The 20428-nt window shown below is 46.1% G+C and overlaps 2 protein-coding genes and 1 long non-coding RNA gene across 25 annotated transcripts in view; 1 reads left to right on the top strand and 2 right to left on the bottom strand.

Moving 5' to 3' along the window:
* The window catches only part of LOC125940510 (uncharacterized), a 467947-nt gene that overhangs the window by 35417 nt on the left and 412102 nt on the right, over window positions 1–20428 (bottom strand). The window lies entirely within an intron of this gene.
* The window catches only part of LOC119466292 (cuticle collagen 2-like), a 1179781-nt gene that overhangs the window by 913066 nt on the left and 246287 nt on the right, over window positions 1–20428 (top strand). The gene's annotated exons all lie outside the window — the stretch shown is intronic.
* The window catches only part of LOC119466294 (uncharacterized PE-PGRS family protein PE_PGRS46-like), a 422307-nt gene continuing 406846 nt past the window's right edge, over window positions 4968–20428 (bottom strand). The window contains exon 2 of one of the 2 annotated variants that reach the window (XM_049656761.1): window positions 4968–5512. In XM_049656761.1, the coding sequence (XP_049512718.1) occupies window positions 5079–5512 (434 nt within the window). In that variant the 3' untranslated portion in view covers window positions 4968–5078. The remainder of the gene's footprint in view (window positions 5513–20428) is intronic. The other variant, XM_049656763.1, reaches the window with a different exon arrangement.

The following is a 20428-nucleotide window of genomic DNA, read 5'->3' as shown; positions in this document are numbered from 1 at the left end:
CGCAGGAAAAACGAATGGCACCTTTCGATAAGCGAAGGGATGATCTAGATGCGTATTTGCATCGGTTTGAGAGGATCACAGTCATGCAAGGCTGGGAGAAGAGAAGTGGGCCAGCACCCTGAGCCTGTGTTTAGTAAGGGAGGCTCTAAGTGTGTTTGACCGGATGCAGCAGAAGAATCGTTAGACTATAAGAAAGTTAAAAAAAATCTTTATTGCAAAGATGAAGTTGACGCCAAGAAGGTTTTCGGGAAAGTTCAGAGTGTACAAGCCAGAAGATTCTGAAATGGGAAAGCAGTTCGCATGCTGTCTGGCAAACCATTTTGAGAGGTGGATAGAGCTGTCCAATACGAAAAAAAAAACAATAAAGGAGTTCTAGACAAAGTTGTGGGTGAGCAATTCCTGGCCAGATGTAGCAATGGTTGGCAATATTTCTGAAAGAGAGAAAACTACAGACTGTAGAGGAGATAGCAGAGCAAACAGACGAGTTTGTAGAGGCGCAGGTATTCAGAAATTTAGGAAAGCGTGTTTGAGATGCTCGCACTTCAGAGGAAGATGAGAGAGAAACGCCAAATGGATGGGCGCAGGGGACCGCAGAGATGTTTCCTCTGTGACCGTCCCGGTCATCAGGCATTCATTGACGTGCGGGAGGTGATGAACAACGTGAACGGAAATATTGTGAAAGCTGTAACAAGAGCGGACACAAAACTGAGGATGCAAACGCAGATCGCGAGAAGTGCCAACGAATATAGCCCTAGTGAAACTCGCGAAGCTCGCAGGTCTGGAGAAAGGAAATATTAGAGGTCCTAAGTGCAGGCATTATCAAGAGTAAAGAGCGCGATATGACAGTGGTAGAAGGTAAAAGAATAAGTAAAGAAAGCTACTATATGAAGGGAGTGGTGCGCATGGGTGCTTGTAAGGAGAAGTTGGTACCTCCAAAAAGCATGACAGGGCAGGTGAAACCAGTTATGTTCGTGGACAGCTCAGTGAGATACCTCCCGGAGGCTAATATTTATATATTAACCCCGTACTATACATGAATTGTGACAGCCAGGTGCATAGAAGGACCGCTCTATGACCTGATCTTAGGAAATATACCAGGACCGAGAGGAGTCGATGACTCATAGTCGCTCAGAGAACCTATCCGTCAAACAGATCTAGGAACTGTGACACAGTAAGAGGGATAAAGAACAAGATGTGAACACGCATATAGTAGTAAGGAAACTGGTGTATCCGTGGAAGAGCTGGGAAGGCAGCAGAGAGAGAATAGGACACACCATGTACGTGATGCGGAAGATCGGTGGTAGGGCTATTCGAGAAGGGGTCAGAGAGGGTGTAACATGTGAGCTGAAAAAGGACTTGAAAATTTCGGAGTGAGGGGAAAATTTCGGAGTGAGGGGAAACACATGATGAAATTGATGCTGCTGATACAAAATAGAAGAGTCCTAATGGAGCAGGGTCATGTTAATGGACACAGAAATGGAAGGCGGATAATAGCGGCACTATCCAAAAAAAATATTTGGCCGGGAGTACACAGGGAGGTACATACCGTATTTACTCGATTATAATGCGACCGCGATTGTAATGCGAGGGGGCGACTTTTCATTGCGTTCATCACGAAAGAAGAAAACCGCGAACGTTACGCGGAGGGTGACATTTTGTTGCGTCCAGCAACAAAAAGAAAAAGAAGAAAACTCTAATGTAACGCAAAACCACCGGATGCATGAAAAAGTTACAGTTTCGCCAGAAAGGCGAACCAGCAATTACGATAGCAAATTAGTCGAGAGCTATGCGGGGTCAGGATAGTAGTTTTAGCGGCTGCATAAACTTGGACTTATCGCTTACTAACTGAATGAACGAGCATGGTGTCAGCGCGCACAAGCGAACATGAATAGATCCCACTCGATAACCTCAGACTACTGTCAGAACGCTGGCTTCAGCAAGCGCGGCTGCAGCGAGCAAAGGTGCGTGCGGTCTATCGCTTCAACAAAAAAACTGAGCTACGAAAGCACAGCGCATACAAAGTTAAGAGCCGTGCGGAGATCACTTTCAAGATACCATGTGCGCGACTGCCCGCAGCCAAGCAAAGTAAATGTACGCAGTTGCGGCAGAGTAGAAGCCGCACCGCGTCCCTCCCCAGCGCTGCCTTCCTGCTTTCCTCGTTGGACCCCCGCAAAGCACTCTCTCGCGTATGGCGAACTCTCCAGGGCCTTCGCCTCTTCTCCTCAGCAACGCCACCCCTTTAAGGCACTGGCGCTCCACCAAGGCTGTCGAGAAGTGGATGTTGGAGAAGACTTTTGTGCGGAAATTGCAAGCGGCAGAACGCTACAAAAGGATCTGGAATTGTACGAAGTTCCCCTCATGCAAGTTTCGGCAATGGACGAACTTTTCTCCATGGAAGAAATGGAGGCTGCTTTAGCCATTTGCAGGCGTTCCTCTTCGCCCGGACCGACAACGTAACATATGCTGCTCTCCGCCACCTGATCATGAAGCACGAGAGATCCTGCTGCATCATCTCAATGTCTCATGGAGTGATGGTGGTGTTCCCCCTGAGTGGAAGCGTGGCCGTCTTGTACCAATCTTAAAGCAAGGCAAGTCGCCCCTTGAACTGAAATCCTATCGGCCTATTGCTCTCGCCAGCTGCGTTGGCAAGTTGATGGAAAGGATGATCCTCACGCGCCTCGAGTGGTTTCTTGAACAATACAATGTTTATCCAGACGCGATGACAGGTTTTCGACGTGGTCGTTCGTCGGTTGACAACGTCATTGATCTCGTGTCATCGATTCAACAACAAAAATCATCGAAAACGCATCTCGGTAGCGCTATATTTAGACGTGAGGGGTGCTTATGATAATGTCTCCCATGAAGCAATTCTTGACGCGCTCGTGGCAGCTGAAATCGGAGGCCGCACTTTTCGGTGGATTCGTAGCTACCTGACCCAAAGGAGCTTCTTTGTAGTCACTGAAGATGGTCAAACTACCGACCACTATACCAACCGTGGGGTTCCACAAGGTGGCGTTTTGAGCCCAGTTTTGTTCAACCTGGCTCTGATTGGGCTGGCGGAATCCTTGCCACAGCCTGTCAGTCTATCAATTTACGCAGATGACATCTGCATCTGGGCTTCTGGAGTACTCGCCCGCAAGTTCGCGCAAGGTTACAAAAGGCTGCAACGATGACGTCTGCTTCTCTTCAGAGACAGGTCTCGGCGTTTCAACAGAAAAATGCGCGTTAGTCGCCTTCACGCGAAAATCGATGGCCGAATATCCTGTGTCTATTAATGGCCAGCCTATTTTGTACAAAAAGAACCATCGGTTTTTAGGGATCACTGTTGACCGCGACCTCTCCTGGAGCCCCCATGTATCCTACCTAAGGAAAAAGACTCCTCTCGATCAGTCACCTCTTCAAAGCCATCGCCGGAAAAGCATGGGGACCGTCGGTGCGTTCTATGCTGCAACTATACAAAGCGCTTTTTATGGGGTTCTTGCGCTACAGCACCCCGGTGTTGTCAAGCGCCCGGAGAACTAACCTCAGAGTGCTTGAGAGCATGCAAGCTCAAGCACTTAGAACGTGTCTTGGCCTACCGCGATGCGCCTCAACAGCTGCAACAATTGCCATCGCCAGGGAACATCCCATCAGAACGTATGTCGCCACAGACACCCTTCGAAATCATCTTCGGCACCTTTCCCGACTACAGTCTCAACGCCTCGCTTCTCTATCGGAAAGTAGGCCAGATGCAACTTTTTCGGGCACTGTAACCTCCTATCGATCTTCTCTTCCATCGGACTTCACACCTGCCGCAATACCACCTTGTACTTTGTGGTGTCTCCGGCAGCCACAAGTGCGGCTCTCCATTCCAGGAGTTACAAAGAAGTCCGACTTGCCAACTTGTGCCCTGAATCAAGCTGCTCTACATATGCTGCATGATTCCTACTTTCATCGAATTCACATTTATACAGATGGCTCTTCGACTCTGACCAGCTCTACTGGTGCGGTAGTTATTCCGTCGGCATCATTCTGCAAGAAGTTCAAGATCAGCCACGTCACAACATCGACAGGGTCTGAACTTGCCGCCCTTCGTAGCGCAGTGCTTTATGTGCACGAACAATCACCAAATAATTGGGCTATATTCTGTGACTCAAAGGCAGCCCTACAGTCACTTTTATAAGCTCTGCGCCGCAGCCCACATGAACAATTGGTAGCAGAGATACGAGTACGCTACCATCAAGCGGTGGTCAGAGGCCACGACATTGTATTTCAGTGGCTACCTGGGCACTGCAACATCACTGGCAATGAATGTGCCGACAAAGCTGCCCGTGAAGCACATGACGAATATGAAAGAATCCCCATACCATTGTCAAGAACGGACGCAGCGCGGCACCTCAGCAGTCTTGCCCATACTATAACTCTAGGAAAATGGCATACACCAGAGTTTACTAACCGGCGCCTATATGCCATGGACCCACAGATGCAATTACGACTTTTATCCGGTTTTAAACGACGTGAAGAAACCTTACTGTGCCGCCTGCGATTAGGAGTTTCTTTTACGAACTCCTATTCATTCCTAATTGGAATGGCGGACAGTGCGAACTGCAGCACATGTGGTGTTGAGGAAACCACCAGACATCTCTTATGTGACTGCCCTAGATACGAAGAAGAGAGGATTGCCCTTCGGACTGCTTTGGGGCACTTAGACGACAGGCCTTTTACGGAGGAGAAGATCTTGGGCCCGTGGCCTCGTGCGTCTTCTATGTACAGGGCTACAAAGGCGCTGCTGCGCTTTTTGAAGTGCACAAGCCTACATGACCGCCTGTGATGAAACTTAGCCATGAACGCTTGACTGTATATGTGTGAGGTGTGAACTGTGAACTTCTCTCTTCCTTCTCCTCTTTCAATCCTTTCTCCCCCTTCCCAGTGCAGGGTAGCCTACCGGGCTCAGCCTGGTTAACCTGCCTGCCTTTCCCTTATGACTTCTCTCTCTCTCTCTCTCTCTCCTGCTTTCCTCCTTTCGCGTGAGCGATTGAGTCGCCAGTTACCCTTGCACCCGGTCGCAAGATACGCATTTGGTGTGGCAGCTAAAGGTTTCATCGCCTCCCGGGGCCTCCTGGGCGTCCGGCCTGTCCAGGGCGTCCGGGGGGGTTGCCGGGACCTCCAGCACCTCCTGCGCCTCCTGGGCCTCCTTCGGCCCCGGTGCCTCCTTGGCCTCCATCGCCTCCTGAACCTCCGTCGCCTCCTGGCGCTCCCGCGCTTCCTGGCGCTCCAGCGCCTCCTGCGCCTCCCGGGCCTCCTTTGGCCCCGGTGCCTCCTGTACCCCCGTGTCCTCCTGCGCCCCCGGCACCTCCTGCGCTTCCGCCGAGTCCTGGGGCCCCGGCAGCTCCTGCGCCTCCTGGGCCTCCTGGGCTTCCTGGGCCCCCGGCACCTCCGTTGCCTCCGTGGCCTCCTGCGCCTCCTGGGTTTCCTGGGGCCCCTGCGCTTCCCGCGCCTCCTGCGCCTCCTGGGCTTGCTGCGCCTCCTGGACCTTTTGAACGACAGAGTTATTGCTTTTGCTCCCTGCCGTGCATTCGATCCCCGTGAAAGCGCGCGTCCTTCGCTTGCTTTCACTCGCACATTTCACTGGTATAAAATTGCGTGCATCACTTCACTTTTTAGACAAATCAATTTCGCTATTCGATTGTAACGCGAGGACAGACTTCAGGTAGCAAAAATCTGGAAAAACCTCGCGTTACAATCGAGTAAAAAGGTGGTCATTTTGTGAGCGAAAGTTCTAAGCCCCACGAAAGAGCCGGTAGTGATTTAGTGCTTTGAACAGTGTGTAGTCCTCTTGTGAGCACTCATGTAGTGCACTCGAGGATGAACTCCACAGATTGCGAACAGTTGAGTGCAGTGTCTTAGCACTCATGAGCAATAACCAAAGAAATTATTATGGCAGACACTACGAATGGTAATCTTGCAGTGACGAACTGTGTATATGTGTGTGTATGTGTGTGTGTGTGTGTGCGTGCGTGCGTGTGATTTCCTCTAATCATTTGATGTAGTTCTCAAATACACGCGTGTACAATGAAACATGCAGGCAGAAACGTGCATTCGCTTACAAACAAGCCCACACGCGCATAGAAAAGCAGACGCACCGACACACGTACACGTAGCATGCGCATTCACACACCGAAATACTAACAGACACGCAAGCACGCGGACACGGAACTGCGCCAAAGCCCAGGCGGAGAATACTCTGGAGTTATTTTTCGTGGAAATAATTAGCCCCACTCTCAGCGTTGGTCGTGAATACGCACATGTGCTTATTCATTGATACTTGTTGGTTTCGGTGGCATTTTTTAGAATTCCTTTTTTAGCAGCTCGTTGCACGTAGCCAGAGCCAGCAGTAGCAGTACAGTGTTCCGGAAGTAGGCGGTTCACTCTCGCATATGATGTATTTTACTTGCCTTTGTTTCCTGCCGCGGATCAATCTTCTTTTAGCGTGCGCATGGAAAGTGTGGACATTCGGACGCAAAAGTTGGAGTGAAGTCCGCGGTGAAGCACCAGAGTATGTGCATTGCCTAATTAAGAACAATAAGAGGATGAAATGAAACTTCGTTTCCTTGTACAAAACAAAAAAAGCCCTTTAGCAAGGGATGCTTCCAACATATAGCGCGTAATCGTTGCAAGATATGTAACACACGCCTTCATAATCAGGAAAGCTGCGAGGGCAGTGTTCCGAAATTGCATTCGGGGACTTGAAAGACATATAATCGTAATATCCATCGATCAGATTCGTGACATACGTTCATTTTTGTTGGATATGACAGTGACCATATTCAAAATTTTACGTGGAAGCAAAAAACATGTATTGAAATTGCAATTAAACGAAGCTCTTTAATAAAAACTGGAGAAGTTCGCCTAGAATGCTGTACTCTGGCTGAAAACGATCACAAGTGAAACTGTAAGTGCCGATCACACCTAGGCTTGCAAACCGGCCCAAATTGATCGGGAAAGTCCAGACTTTTAAGAACATGTTCCAAGTCCCTACGTGACCCAACCGGGATGGCCAAACGTCCCAACCTTTTCTTTTTGTTTTAGATATATATGTATATATATATATATATATATATATATATATAATTGTAGTGAAGAAGGGAGACACTAGTGGGTTCAGCGCTACTGGATGTGGGTCGAGCGCTCTCGCTCAGCAACGGCTCTCGTGCTTTGAAGCTGTAACTGGCGCTACTATATATATATATATATATATATATATATATATATATATATATATATATATGTGTGTGTGTGTGTGTGTGTACAACATCTTGCCCCGACTGCCCACCACCACCTGGCCTCTCCGGTAGCGGACAGATCACGTACCGCTTTCTGTCAACCAATAGCCATGCATGGTGAATCATCACCAACTTGCTTTACTCCTGCCGTAAGACCTTTGATTCCTCTGCGGTGCCTTACTCAGCCCAATATCAACCTGACAATACTTGGCATCCCGAAAAAAGCAAAGCTACCATCACCAGCCCTTAAGGTAGGTCACCACCTTCGAAAACCGATTTTTTGAAAAAAAATACATTTTTTGAAATTGATAATTCTAGATTCCCTGTCTGTTCAAGAATATTTAGGAAAAAGAATTATTTTTATAACTCAAGCGGTTCAAAAGTTCTAGCGATTTTTCTAACCCATCCTATATGCGTCCGAAACCGAAACTGAAGGTTTCTGATACCACGGCGTCTGCTACCTCGTCATAAATGTCTCTCAGAATGCATATTACGTCATTTTAGTATGCTTTAATTCATTCTTAAGCTTTCGTAAGCCTTTTGAGGCAAGTCATTTTCTGAGTTCATTAACAAAATTCCACTAGAGGGCTACAGGGCGATACAACACACTCGGTTTACTTTTCGCGCGTTGGCGTGGCGTTTGCTTCTGTGTCGTATGTGCTTTTTCGCGCGCTTTTTGAACATCGTGGATTTATCGCTGTCCACTCAAGAAGAAAGTCTGTGTACTCTATGAAATATGTGCCCCAGAGAAGTCCGAATTTATTCGTATAAGAGCGAAGTACGCGAGACGAGGGGTGTGTAAGAGAGGTGGATAAACTCCGCGTCCTGGGATTATAGATCCAACAAACAGCTGGAGCAGCGCACACGCTCCGCCTCCTCAAAGGTACTACACAAAACGTAGCCAAGATGATCCGTAGGGTTACGCGAACCCACGAGGGCTTCTCGGAAGAAGAAACGATCCGACTGGTACACGCCTTTGTCATCAGTAGGATAACGTATGCACTCCCCTTCCAAGCATTACCAAGCAGGAGCTCAAACAGCTTGAAGTGATCATTCGGCGGGCATTTAAAGCTGCTCTAGGACTCCCAGAAAATACCAGTACAGAACGTTTCGACAAATTAGGAATCCACAATACCTTCGAGGAATATGCGACGGCCACCCTCATCGCGCAAAAGGAACGGCTGTGCGCATCAACGCAGGGTCGGGCCATATTAACCAAACTGGGCTTTGCCCTCCGCCCCCAGTTCAGTGCAGAAGAGACAGTGCAGATGACCCAGGAAGTCAGGCAGCACATAATAGTGTCCCCAATTCCGAAAAGTATGAGTCCGAGATATCATGTAGGGCGCCGGAAGGCCCGAGCGAGAACCTTGCACCAGAGATTTAGAGGACAACCGGACGTGTACTACACAGACGCGAGTCAAACGGACAGGGACAAGTATACGGTGGTAGCCACGAACCAAAATCGTGTGATAGCTGCATCGGTCAGGGCAAAATCTACCAGCACAGCAGAAGCCGCAGCAATTGCACTTGCAATTAGGGACGCGAAGAATAGGGACGTATCTGCTGCCATACTCACGGACTCACAAACCGCCTGCCGCCTGTATCTCTCCGGGACGGCGCCGCGCTTAGTACTAAAAATTCTAGGGAGTCAAATTACCGGATTCCACAACCTCACTTGGTGCCCCGCACACGAGGGCATGGAGGGCAACACAAGGGCGGACCGGCTAGCTCGCGTACTAAGAATCCCAGCTGCGGACCGACCCAGTGACGAGCCTCCTTGTACACCGCGGGACATCCTCGAAAACCAAAGACAGGAGCGGAGGCAATATGGACGCCCTCATCCTAAGTTAAACGGTCAACAGGCGAGGAATTGGCGCCGACTTCAAACACACATATGCCCAAACCTACATACACTTAGCCGTGTTCACCAAGCACGATACACTGACGAATGCCCGTGGTGTGGGGACACGCCAACGTTACCGCACATCACGTGTATATGCCCAAACAGACCGAAACATATAAACTCCACACTACTAAAACACAAGATTTTAACAGGCAGTGGGAGGCGCGGCTTGCGGACGAGGACCAGGACAGCCAACTGGCTCTCCTGGACCAAGCCCAGTGAACCGCTCGTGCCAGTGGAGCCCTGGACTAGGGGCCCCAACCACGGGACCTAAAATTTCATTTTATTCATTAAAGTTTTTCTCTCTCTCTATGAAATATGAAAAACCCGGTCACTACACGACGATGGCGTGCCTGACCAGTGACTGCACCCGTGTGAGGAAGGCCGCGCGCAACTCAGGTGGAGACGCAAAGCAGGCAAGAAAAAAAAATCCGTGCATCAGCTCGCTCAAAAGGAGACCATGCCGCTTCCAAGGAGGGTCCAAGCTATGAGCCTGGTGGATTTTAGGCATTTCTGATGTTTTTTATTACATAAACATTCATTTAAAATCTTTAAACTCGTTTTTCTCAAAACATGTTTTTTTTTGCTTTGTGCAGTTGCGCGAACAGTGATAACTAAATATTTCGCGTAATAAATAATTTCGCGTAAAATTTTGTGTGCTATTTTGTTATACATAGAGCTGTGCATTCAAGCAGAATTAATGAAAACGAGCAGTAACTTTTTATACTATGGCCAATTGCGTAAAAAAACCTGCCGGATATCATCTTTATTGGTTTTTAATGATAACGCACCTCAGCTTTGAGATACGGTGATGATGGTGCTTAGATGCACAGGCTGTTGTCCTCACTACAGACCTGCCAAGTCGCATTTGAATCGCATCGACCATTTTTCACTTATGATTGTTGGCGCAACATGCATATTTCGGCACATTTTGATTTTTATAAAAAATAATTTTGATTTTCTGCAATTTTCTGATTTTAAACATTCAAAATAACTAAGCTTTACACACCAAAAGTGCAGTTGTAACCTTCGGACCGTAACTGTGAAAATGTTTCTCGAAGGTGGTGACCTACCTTAAACAGCTCGCTTTACGTCTGCTGAACGAGAAGTACCAGGACTCTGCCCATATATACACCGACGGATGCGTCCTGCCGAACAGTTCTACCGCGGAAGTTGTGATACCAACGATGGGCACAACTATTAAATTCAAGACGTCTCACGTCACAACATCGACTGCAGCAGAGCTCGCAGCGCTTTGTACGCGCTCCAATTCATTAGTGATCAAGTGACACACAAATGGATAATGTTCTGCGACTCAAAGGCACCTCTGCGATCTCTACAATCACCTTTGTGCCGCTGTCCACACGAGCAGCTAGCTGGTCTTTGAGATTGCCTAATCAATACACAATCTGACTGAGATAGGGCAAGAATTACCTTTTCATTGGCTTCCCAGTCACTGTGGAATTATCGGCAATGAACGGGCCGATCAAGCTGTCCGCACAGCTCATAAAGAAGATCACCAACTGACCATCCTACTTTCTCGGACTGACGCTGCACGGAAGCTCCACCTTCATGCTTGCCAACGCACAAGGTCACAATGGAATGAATCGCAATTCAAGCATGCTGGCCTATATTCTCTGGACCCCAACCTAAGCCTTCGAGTACCATCAAGGCTTCGCCGAAGAGACGCAACCGTTTTGTGCCGATTATGGTTGGGCGTTGCGTTTACCAACGCCTATGTGTTCCTCATAGGAATGGCCGACAGCGCAGCCTGTGACAACTGCCGCAATGAAGAATCGATTGTACATATTTTTTGCGACTGCCCGCCGTACAGTGCGCAGAGACATTCTCTTACCAACGCGTTCAACCAATCCGACGACCGGCCTCTGTCGGAAGAAAACATTCTCCACCACAGACTGGACTTAACGCCACAGAGGAAGGCCGTACAGGCGCTTCGGCGCTTCCTGCGAGCCACCGGCCTATGTGACCGACTGTGATTAGAACGATCTTCCGGTGTCAGTCAGTCAGTCAAATAACTTTATTTAAAGGCCCTGCGTTTGTGGGACGGGCAAATGGTCCCGCCTAGGTGACGGCCAGGAGCTCTTGAGCCCTGGCGGCTTCCTCGGCCCGCTGGACAGCCCAAAGTTGGTCGTCAAGGGCAGAGCTGAGCAACACAGTCTCCCAGCGCACGCGGAGGCGATCGCGAGAGGCTGCATCCCCATTAATGTTTGTTATGCCTCGACATTCCTCTAGAACCACAGTTTTTGCATTTATCTGTCTTGCACATGTCTGGGTAAATGAGATGTGAGATCGCCGGGTTCGGATATGTTCTGGTCTGTAATTGCCGCCATTCGACAGACTGCTTTTTGCTGAGCTTTTGGTGAGGTGGTGGGAAAATGCACCTTTGCAATTTGTAGTGTTGTGTGATGTCATTAAATCTGGTCATACGATCCTTCCATTCCCACTCCTCTCCATCCTCGTTCTCAGGAGACGCTAAGGTGCCGGCCGTATTATCGGCCGTGACTCGGTCCGTAAGCCCTCGAGCCACGTCATGCGCCACCTTATTATTATTGCTGTCTCCTGGTGAGGTGGAGGTGTGAGCAGGTGTCCATATGATCTTCCGGTGTGTGCGATTTTTTTTAATGCCAACCATTTGTCGGCGAACATTGGCCACTTTGACAGTATCTATCTATCTATCTTTCTTTCTATCTATCTATCTAGCCGCCTACGTCTTGGTGCTCTCATTCTCGTATCGTTAACTTGGTATTTACCAAAATTGGCATATTATGACAATGGTGTGATGCGAACATAAATGATAGGTCATTATATGAATATCATGACGTGTGTCATGTAAGTCATGAAACAGCTGCCTATGGTTTGATGCTCTCCTGGTCGTTTCGTTAACTTTACAGGTACCAAAATTGGCACAGTATGAGAACAGTGTAAACAAACATAAATGATAGTCATGACATGAATTTCATGAAATGTGTCATTTAAGTCATGAAACAGCCACCTAAAATGACACTGACCCAGCGAAAAAAATATTAACACTTAAAAAACACTGAAATGGGTTCGGACGTGGGTACTAAAGGAAGAAAACACTACAGGATGGAGGTAGAAGCCATAGATAACCACGACTTAGCAAAAATGACAATGACTCAGCAAAAAAGATTAACACTCAAAAACCACCGAAATGAGTTCTGACAGGCCTACTAAATAAAGGAAACACTAAAAGATGATGGCAGAAATCATAGTCATAAGGATGACTCTATAAAAATTACAATGACTCAGTGAAGAAAGATTCACATTCAAAAACGACCGAAATCGATTCTGACGTGGGTAGTAAGTGAAGGAAACACTAAAAGATGATGGTAGAAGTGATAGCCATGAGAATGACAATGCACAAATGACGTCTCAGAAAAATGTTAAACACTCAAAAACCACGGAAATGAGTTCTGATGTACTTACTAAATGAAGAAAACACTAAAGGATGGTGGCCGAAGTCATTGTCATGAGCATGACTCAGCAAAAATAATAATGACTCAGGAAAAAAGCTGGCAGATCCCACGCCCTTTGGGAATCAATGTTATGCGAAACAGTGTGCGGGGAGATGTAGACGGCTGTTTCATGACCTACCTTACAAGCATGTCATGCAATTCATTTCATGAGTCCTGAGGAGTCCCTTTTGCTAGGCCTAATAGACCTTAAGGCGAAAGCCTTAGTCATGCTCATGACTATGACTTCAACTATCAATCTTTAGCCTTTTCCTTCACATAGTACCACCTCTGAACCCATTACATTGGTTTTTGAGTGTTAATCTTTTTTCGCTGAGTCATTGTCATTCTTAATGACCCATGTTCATGACTATGACTTCTACCACCATCCTTTATTGTTTCCTTCACTTAGTATTCACGTCCGAACCGCTTTTCAGTGGTTTTTGTGTGTTAATCTTTTTCTCTTTATAATTTTCATTTTGCTGGAGTCATGCTCACGACTATGACTTTTACCATCCTTATTTAGTGCTTCATTTCGTTCCTTTCCACGTCCGAACCCACTTCAGTAGTTCTTGTGTTTTAAATTATTTTGCTGAGTCATTGTAATTTTTGTCTAGTCAGGCTCACGCTTTCACTTTTACCTTCGTTCTTTAGTGTTTTCTTCACTTGGAACACACGTCAGAACTCATTTCAGTGGTTGTTTAGTGTTAATGTTGTCTTGCTCAGTGTGCCAATTTTGCTGAGTCATGGTCATGACTATGGCTTCTACACCACCCTTTACAGTTCCCTTCATTTAGTAAGTACGTCGATCAGAACTCATTGCGGTGGTTTTTGAGTGTGAACCTTTTTTCGCTGACTCATTATCATTTTTGCGGTGATGTTCACGACTATGACTTCTACCATCATAATTTAGTGTTACCTTCCTTTAGTACCCACGTCCGAACCCACTTCAGTGTTGTTTGAGTGTTAATATTTTTTTCGCTCGGTCACTGTCATTTTAGGCGGCTTTTTCATCATGACCTAAATCACACGCATGTTGTGAAATTCATGTCATGCCCTATCATTTACGGCAAAAAGGATGTATCAGAAGTAATTATTTTTTATTTGTTGGCCCGAGTCATGCATAATTAGCGCGAACCCGACAATTGCACATTGCCCCACAGACATGAGTTCGAATGGTGATAGTTGGTAAAGTTTATATCCCCTAGCCCTTGTCGCAAGGATATTCGAGCGATATTGCCGCTAGATTTACCGATTTTTTTGTCTGTTTAGCGGCAGATCTTTATTTCTGTTTAATGAGCAGCGACTTTATTAGCACAATATATATATATATATATATATATATATATCAGTGAAGTAAAGAGTAACCGGAGCCGGCATAGAAGTATTTCAAAAAATAGAAGCATGTAGGAAAAACATAACAAGACTTTACTGACGTTTCGGCCGGGGTCCGGCCTTCATCAAGAGTGCGTGTACAAGCATACAGAGCTCAATTTATACCTTTTTGCCGTAAGGGTGAAAAGGGACAAGAAAAAAATACAAAGTGAAAAATAAAATAATACAAAGTAAAAAAGAATACAACGAACACGTAAATGGAAAACAGCGCGAGCACAGAGTGGAATTATTAAAAAAAGTGAATACAACGATGCTGTGAAAACAAGCTCCTAAATCGTGAGTAGCCCATGACCACAGGTGTGCACAGATTTCGTGTCGTCATGGATGTCAGCACGTGCAATGACTCATGTCAAAGTCATCAAAAACAATGGGCATGTACAGTGGTGCTATACAGGGGTACAATGTCGGGCGTGCATGGAGTCGGATTATTGAAAACGTTTTAACAAAAAGCATGCGGGCGTGACTGACAAGATTTAGTGGCGTTGTGAGTGTCGACACATCTGATGGCTCATGTCAAGGTACATCAAAAGCGACAGGCATGTACAGTGGTGCCATAAAGGGGTACAAAGCTGCGTGTACATACAGTGGCATTGTAAAAAACATATTAACAAAAGGGATGCGAGCGGTCGCTGCTGCCAGGTTAGTATTTGACCACAAAGACGGTCATACACCCAAGTAACACAGAACGTAGCGTAAACGTTGCCTGATTGTAACAAATGTCAGACAACGTTAAACAGCCAACCTCAACGTTGAATGTACGTTGCCAGCTGTACGTTCAAGTGATGTCACAAATAAATGTCACAGCAACGTCCCGACACCCACGTTGTGTCAACTTTGCATGTAAACATTAATTTAACGTGAAATGGTATCAATGTAGCAACGTTACAAAACAGCACGTTCCCAGAACGTTGCCGGATGTCACCAATATGCACATTAATGTGATGCCAGGCTGCTGTAGCATTTCGCATGTATACGTTCATGCAACTATAAGATATTTTCATTTTCAACTGAACATTCATCTTTATCATACAGTGAGGTATGGAGATGTATAGTGGTTATGCAGTAATTACCATCTTCTAAGGAACACCATGTGAAATTATGTTTATTATGCTTCTCCACAGATAAGATCTGCTACAAATGATATCAAATGGCAGAAGCATTCACATGGAAAAAATGCTAATTGTTGCAACGGTTCCCCTATAGTAGACAAAGTTACGCATAAAAGTATTCCCTTCTTCCACACCAAATGCACAAGACTTTGTGACTGCTTGCACGCCACATGCCCCTAAAAGTGGAAACATTAAGCAAGGGCCATCATGAACAGGCACAAGCCCCATGATACGAGCTGCATAAAAATGACGAACACATCCACACTGCACAGTGGATACACACAGATCATATCTACTTGTCCATATGAAAAATAGTACATTTTTTTTTTCAGTTCACGTATGGTTTACATCATAGAAACGGCACTAGAGCAAAGGACTATAAGCCACCAATACGGCTGCAAACACATCGTACACCAGCACACATTTGTGTCACACACCACACAGGACACATGCACGCTGCAGACATGTTTTTTTAGGAGGAATCTTCGCGAGCCGCACGATAAACACAGAAGGTACGGACGACAGGAGTAAAACCCGCGCACATTCAACACACCGACACGAAAGAAAATGCGGACGATACGGGTGTAACCTGCGCCACACAAGCTATCAACCCTCGTGGATTTGATCCTTTCCGACTGAAACAGTCACAACGCACACGGAAACATCGAACACTGCACATCTGTACCTCCGATATCGTGTCAACAATTCCTGAGGCTACAATTCATGTTGACGACATCAGAAAGTTATTTAAAACTAAGTGACGGCGTAGGAAAAGTAGACAGCATCGCTAAACGTCATGAATTGGCTTCAAGACAGCTTCGAGACAGCCCAAACCGTTCAAATCATGCCACAGCGACGGCTTGATAAGGGTAACGTAAGCTAATCGCGAAGGCCATGCTTATGCTGGCTGCAGACGGCGGAAGCAATTCAAAGGTAAAATACGTTATAAAATATAGATTGTTCTACGGTTATTTTGTCTCGCAACATCTTAACGTAGATGTGTGTAACCCGGCACAAAATTTTAGTGTGCGAGTATACTGGTTTAATATTTTTGTCATCACAGAGGCCACAACATTCTCACAAGTGCTCACAAGTATGCAGGTGGCGCTATTGTTTTTCCTCCGTGTTCTGTGATGGCGGTCGTATGTGCGGGGTGCTACGAGCGTCGCGTTTGCTTGACCGTGTGTTTATGTGTTTGCTGTTATGAAGTGGGTCGCAGTTAGAGTGCACAGAAGTGCCTGAAGATACTTTGTGCCATGCTGCAAACTCGCCGTATGCGTGGCGCGCCAGGCAAATGTGACCCAACGATTTTATTCCGTGGAGTGCGGCCTCTGTTCTCGTTGTGGAAAGTTGGGTGGACGTCGCAAAGAAATAATGTGTGTTAGCGCGCCTCAGCTCGTCCACTACGCAGCGGCATGTATGCGGGGAGTAACATCGTCGACGCAGGACCGGCAACTTGGAGAGCGCTTCGCGACCGCGTCGTACCATTCAAAAGGTAAGTAATCGTGCTGGCTAACTACATGCGTGTTGTGTGAGCTTCTCGTGTGTGCATAGCGTGCGCGAGCGTATGAAATAGAAGTCCCGCGACAACAGTGATACCTGTGCTGATGCTTGCTGAACGCTGGTTGTCAGCACTTAGTTACGCAAGTTTATTGCTTCGATGCGAAATTGAAAATCTTGATAAGCGTTTTCTTCCGATGAGAAATATAACGTTCGAAAATAATCGTGTTCATCATGTGCGTGCGGCGCGTGAGCTACCGCTTTTCTGCTGAAGTTGCATAATAACGACTCATTTGCCTCTTCACCGATTCTTATTGCAATGACGTTTCCTTGCTTACATGGCAAGGAAACTTGTTTCATATCTACTTGTCCAAGGAAACTTGTTTCCTTGCCTCGACGTTGTAAATAATATCTGCTTACGAATTTTTCGGTTTACGACAGTTTTAGAGAAAAAAAATTAAGCAATCACAGCTTGCTACTAGTCCAACTTACTTTTTAAGACAAGATGTTTTGACATACCTTATACGTAACTAAACATGACAGGGGAAAGTTAAACTGAGTCATGAAAAAAATGAATTGTTTTGTAAACAAACATTTCTTTGCTATGTGCTGCTGCGTGTCAATAATTTTACTGTGATCAAAGGGTCCCCATTATCAAGACATTCAGTGACTCCTACTTTGTGCTCTGTTGCCACCCTGCAATAATGCAAACATTGTTTTTGTGACTATATTTAGATGCTCCATGCATGTGTAGACAATTTGACAGCTTTATAAAGCTATGTGCCACTGCTATAAGTTAACACAGAACTTATTTTATAGTGGCGAGGCTGTGACCCATAACAGTGCCCACATAACGGAGGAGCCACCAGACCCCTTGGCTATGCCTGCCGTAGTGCAACATGTAATCTGGATGGTCGGGTCAGGTATGTATGTAGTGTACGTGTTCCAAAAAGTAGCACCTCGGTATCATTCGTGGATAAGTTAATCGACATGAGTCAACACAGCTTACTAAATAGGCCAAATATTTATGCAACTTGCTGTTTATTTGTGTTCATGGGTGTTATACACACTAGAGCACTGCACGGGCTCGGGCTTACCCGAAAGCCCGGGCCCGGCCCGGCCCGTGGGCCGGGCCGGGCCGGGTAGAGCAGTTTTTTCACGGGCTCGGGCCGGGCTCGGGCACGGCGTGTGCTTTTTGACCCGGGCCCGGGCCGGGCTCAGGTTTTTTTGACGCGGGCCCGGGCCGGGCTGGGGCTTTCTGCGAGTTATTCTCGGGCTTCTCAACTCTGAAAAACATGTATTTTTCGGTCTCGGGCCGGGTTCGGGCCAGTTTCGAGTCGGGCTCGGGCCGGGCTCGGGCTTAAGGTAAAGGGGTGGCGGGCCGGGCGGGTAACGTAGATTATTTCCGGGCCCGGGCCGGGCCCGGGCCGCAAAAATCGGCCCGTGCAGTGCTCTAATACACACCTTATAGTGTTCTGTATAAAAGTAGACCTAACATGTCCTGATGTTAAGTATTTTGCTTCCATCAATCGCTTGGCTGCAAGTTACACTTTAATTTTGCTTAGTACCCACTCTATTTATCACTTTTCATTTTGGTTTTCTTGTTTTGAAACTGTTTCCTATGCTGTAGGGTATTATTTCCGAATTTTTAGTGTTTACACTACACTCTTGTGCAGCTTCTGCGCATATAAGAATTCAAAGTGTAATGGGCCAAATATGTCATAGGTGTAAGCACACAGTGCGCTTACCATTGTTTTACATTCATATTCACGATTATTTCTGTCTTGTTCCAAGAATAACTGCCACTGGAAAATACACATTTGATGAGCTTAAACTTCTTGAAATGATACATTAAGGCCAGTATTCACTGTGCTGCAGTTACTACGTCTTTTCTAGTAAGCTTGCTTTTTTCTCTCCCATTTTTTATATTCTTGGCAAGCTATCCCCATTCATGCAAGTTGGCATTGTAGCAGTTGCGAGTCCGTGTCCAGTTACATTATTTTTATTTTATTTTTTCAAGTCAATACAGCATAGAACACATAGCTAACTGGTAGGTAGTTCATTGTATTGATGCTCTATTATTAAAAAAGCACACTATTTCGCACATGTCTGCTTGCTCTTGCCATGTTTGCTGGTTATTGCAATGTTGCTCGTCAAATGAATTTGATTTCAACTACACCATACAGAACATTCTAATTGGCTTTAGTGTAATTTTAATACTGACAATGAACCAACAAGCCCTAATTCTACAGCTGTCAAGAAGTATTTCTAATACTTTGGGGTCCCTTTCCATATTTTCTGTTTCATCCTGTGTATTTGGTCAGCACAGTGGGCATTCGGTCTATTCATTCTGCTTGGCGCTGCTCAGGTCCGAATATGTTCAACCTGCAAGTCCAAATTATAATGATATGTGTACGACTTCATTTACTGGCTGGATGAATTGGAAAAGCATTATATCTAATTCTAAAAGTATTTTGTCAAAAATACCAGTGTCTAGAACAAGCATCATATGCACTGCAACTCTTATAGCTTTAAGTTAGGTAGGCAAATATCTATAGCTATGTATACTTGTGCATATACTTTCTACATATTGGCTAGTGTTTCAGCTACACGAAACAGCCTATGTTGTCACTACTCTCAAGTCAAATTTATGGTTGATGCGCCGCTTGTTTTTGTTGTGCACTTACACTTCTGTGGTGTCGTTAAGCACTGTAGATGCCTGGCAGCTGAAGTATTGCAGCAGTAGACAGTTTTAGTTTAGCGTACGCTACGTCATTGCGTACGCTATAAAATAGCGGGTCATCACTGCGCATGTGCAGAACGCTATCCGACCGATAGCGTATGCATGCTATTTATCAGATTTAGCATTACCGTCTGTGCGTGGTTTGCGGGGACCGCCGCTATTAAACATAGCGGCGGTCCCCGCTGCCCGGTTCGAATTGAATTTGGCGTGGCTTTTGCTGAATTCGCTTCGTTCGTAGCAAATGACTGTGTAACCAGCTTTCGCTTACCCTCAGGCCGCTTTGACAACAGTGTAATATGGTTAACCTTGTGGAGCTTTCGAGATCGCTTCTCGTTTCGAACGACACGAAGCCTAACGAGGGAAACCTTCGAGATATGTCAGCGCCACCTGTCAGTGAAGTCGAGAGATAGGTGCGACGATGGCATATGGCCTCTGAGATCGGAAGATCTCGCAGACCAACTAAAACTGTAACAAATCTGTGCTGTTTAGCGTACGCTGTACTATAGCGTATAGGCGTACGCTATTAGTTGCATATGCTATACTAAAACTGTCTAGTGTCGAAGCTAACTGGCACTTACTATTGCTACGGTATGCCAACAGATACCTACCACCGTATTTGTGCATTTTCTGAGAACCAGCCGTGTTTGCTGGGTGAAATTTGTAGTGTACTTATGAGTTTGCCGGTCAGTTCCTGTAACTTTTCAGGATAAAATTTGCATGGGGAGGAAAAGGGTACCATACAACATGACTGCTGCTAACTGACCGTTTATTTTGATGGAAGGATTAAAAATATCAACACTGGATGTGTGCTTATGTTCACAATTTCGTTCAGGGGGAAGGCGTAAGTTGTAATATAAAGGCATAAAATCACAATAAATGGTATTTGTGTAAAAAGGAAAGTAAATATGCGCAGACTAACTTCAATCACTTGTCATCTAGAAAGCACGCCTTTTATTTCATGAATTGATCATGGGGTCTGGCTCGCATGTTTTGTTTATGTGGTATGCCTCACTGATCTCTCG

Source organism: Dermacentor silvarum, chromosome 10 (assembly GCF_013339745.2).
Source record: "Dermacentor silvarum isolate Dsil-2018 chromosome 10, BIME_Dsil_1.4, whole genome shotgun sequence".
NCBI lineage: Eukaryota > Metazoa > Arthropoda > Arachnida > Ixodida > Ixodidae > Dermacentor > Dermacentor silvarum.
Note: the sequence above shows the minus strand (reverse complement) of the source record. Positions and strands in the feature narration are given on the sequence as shown.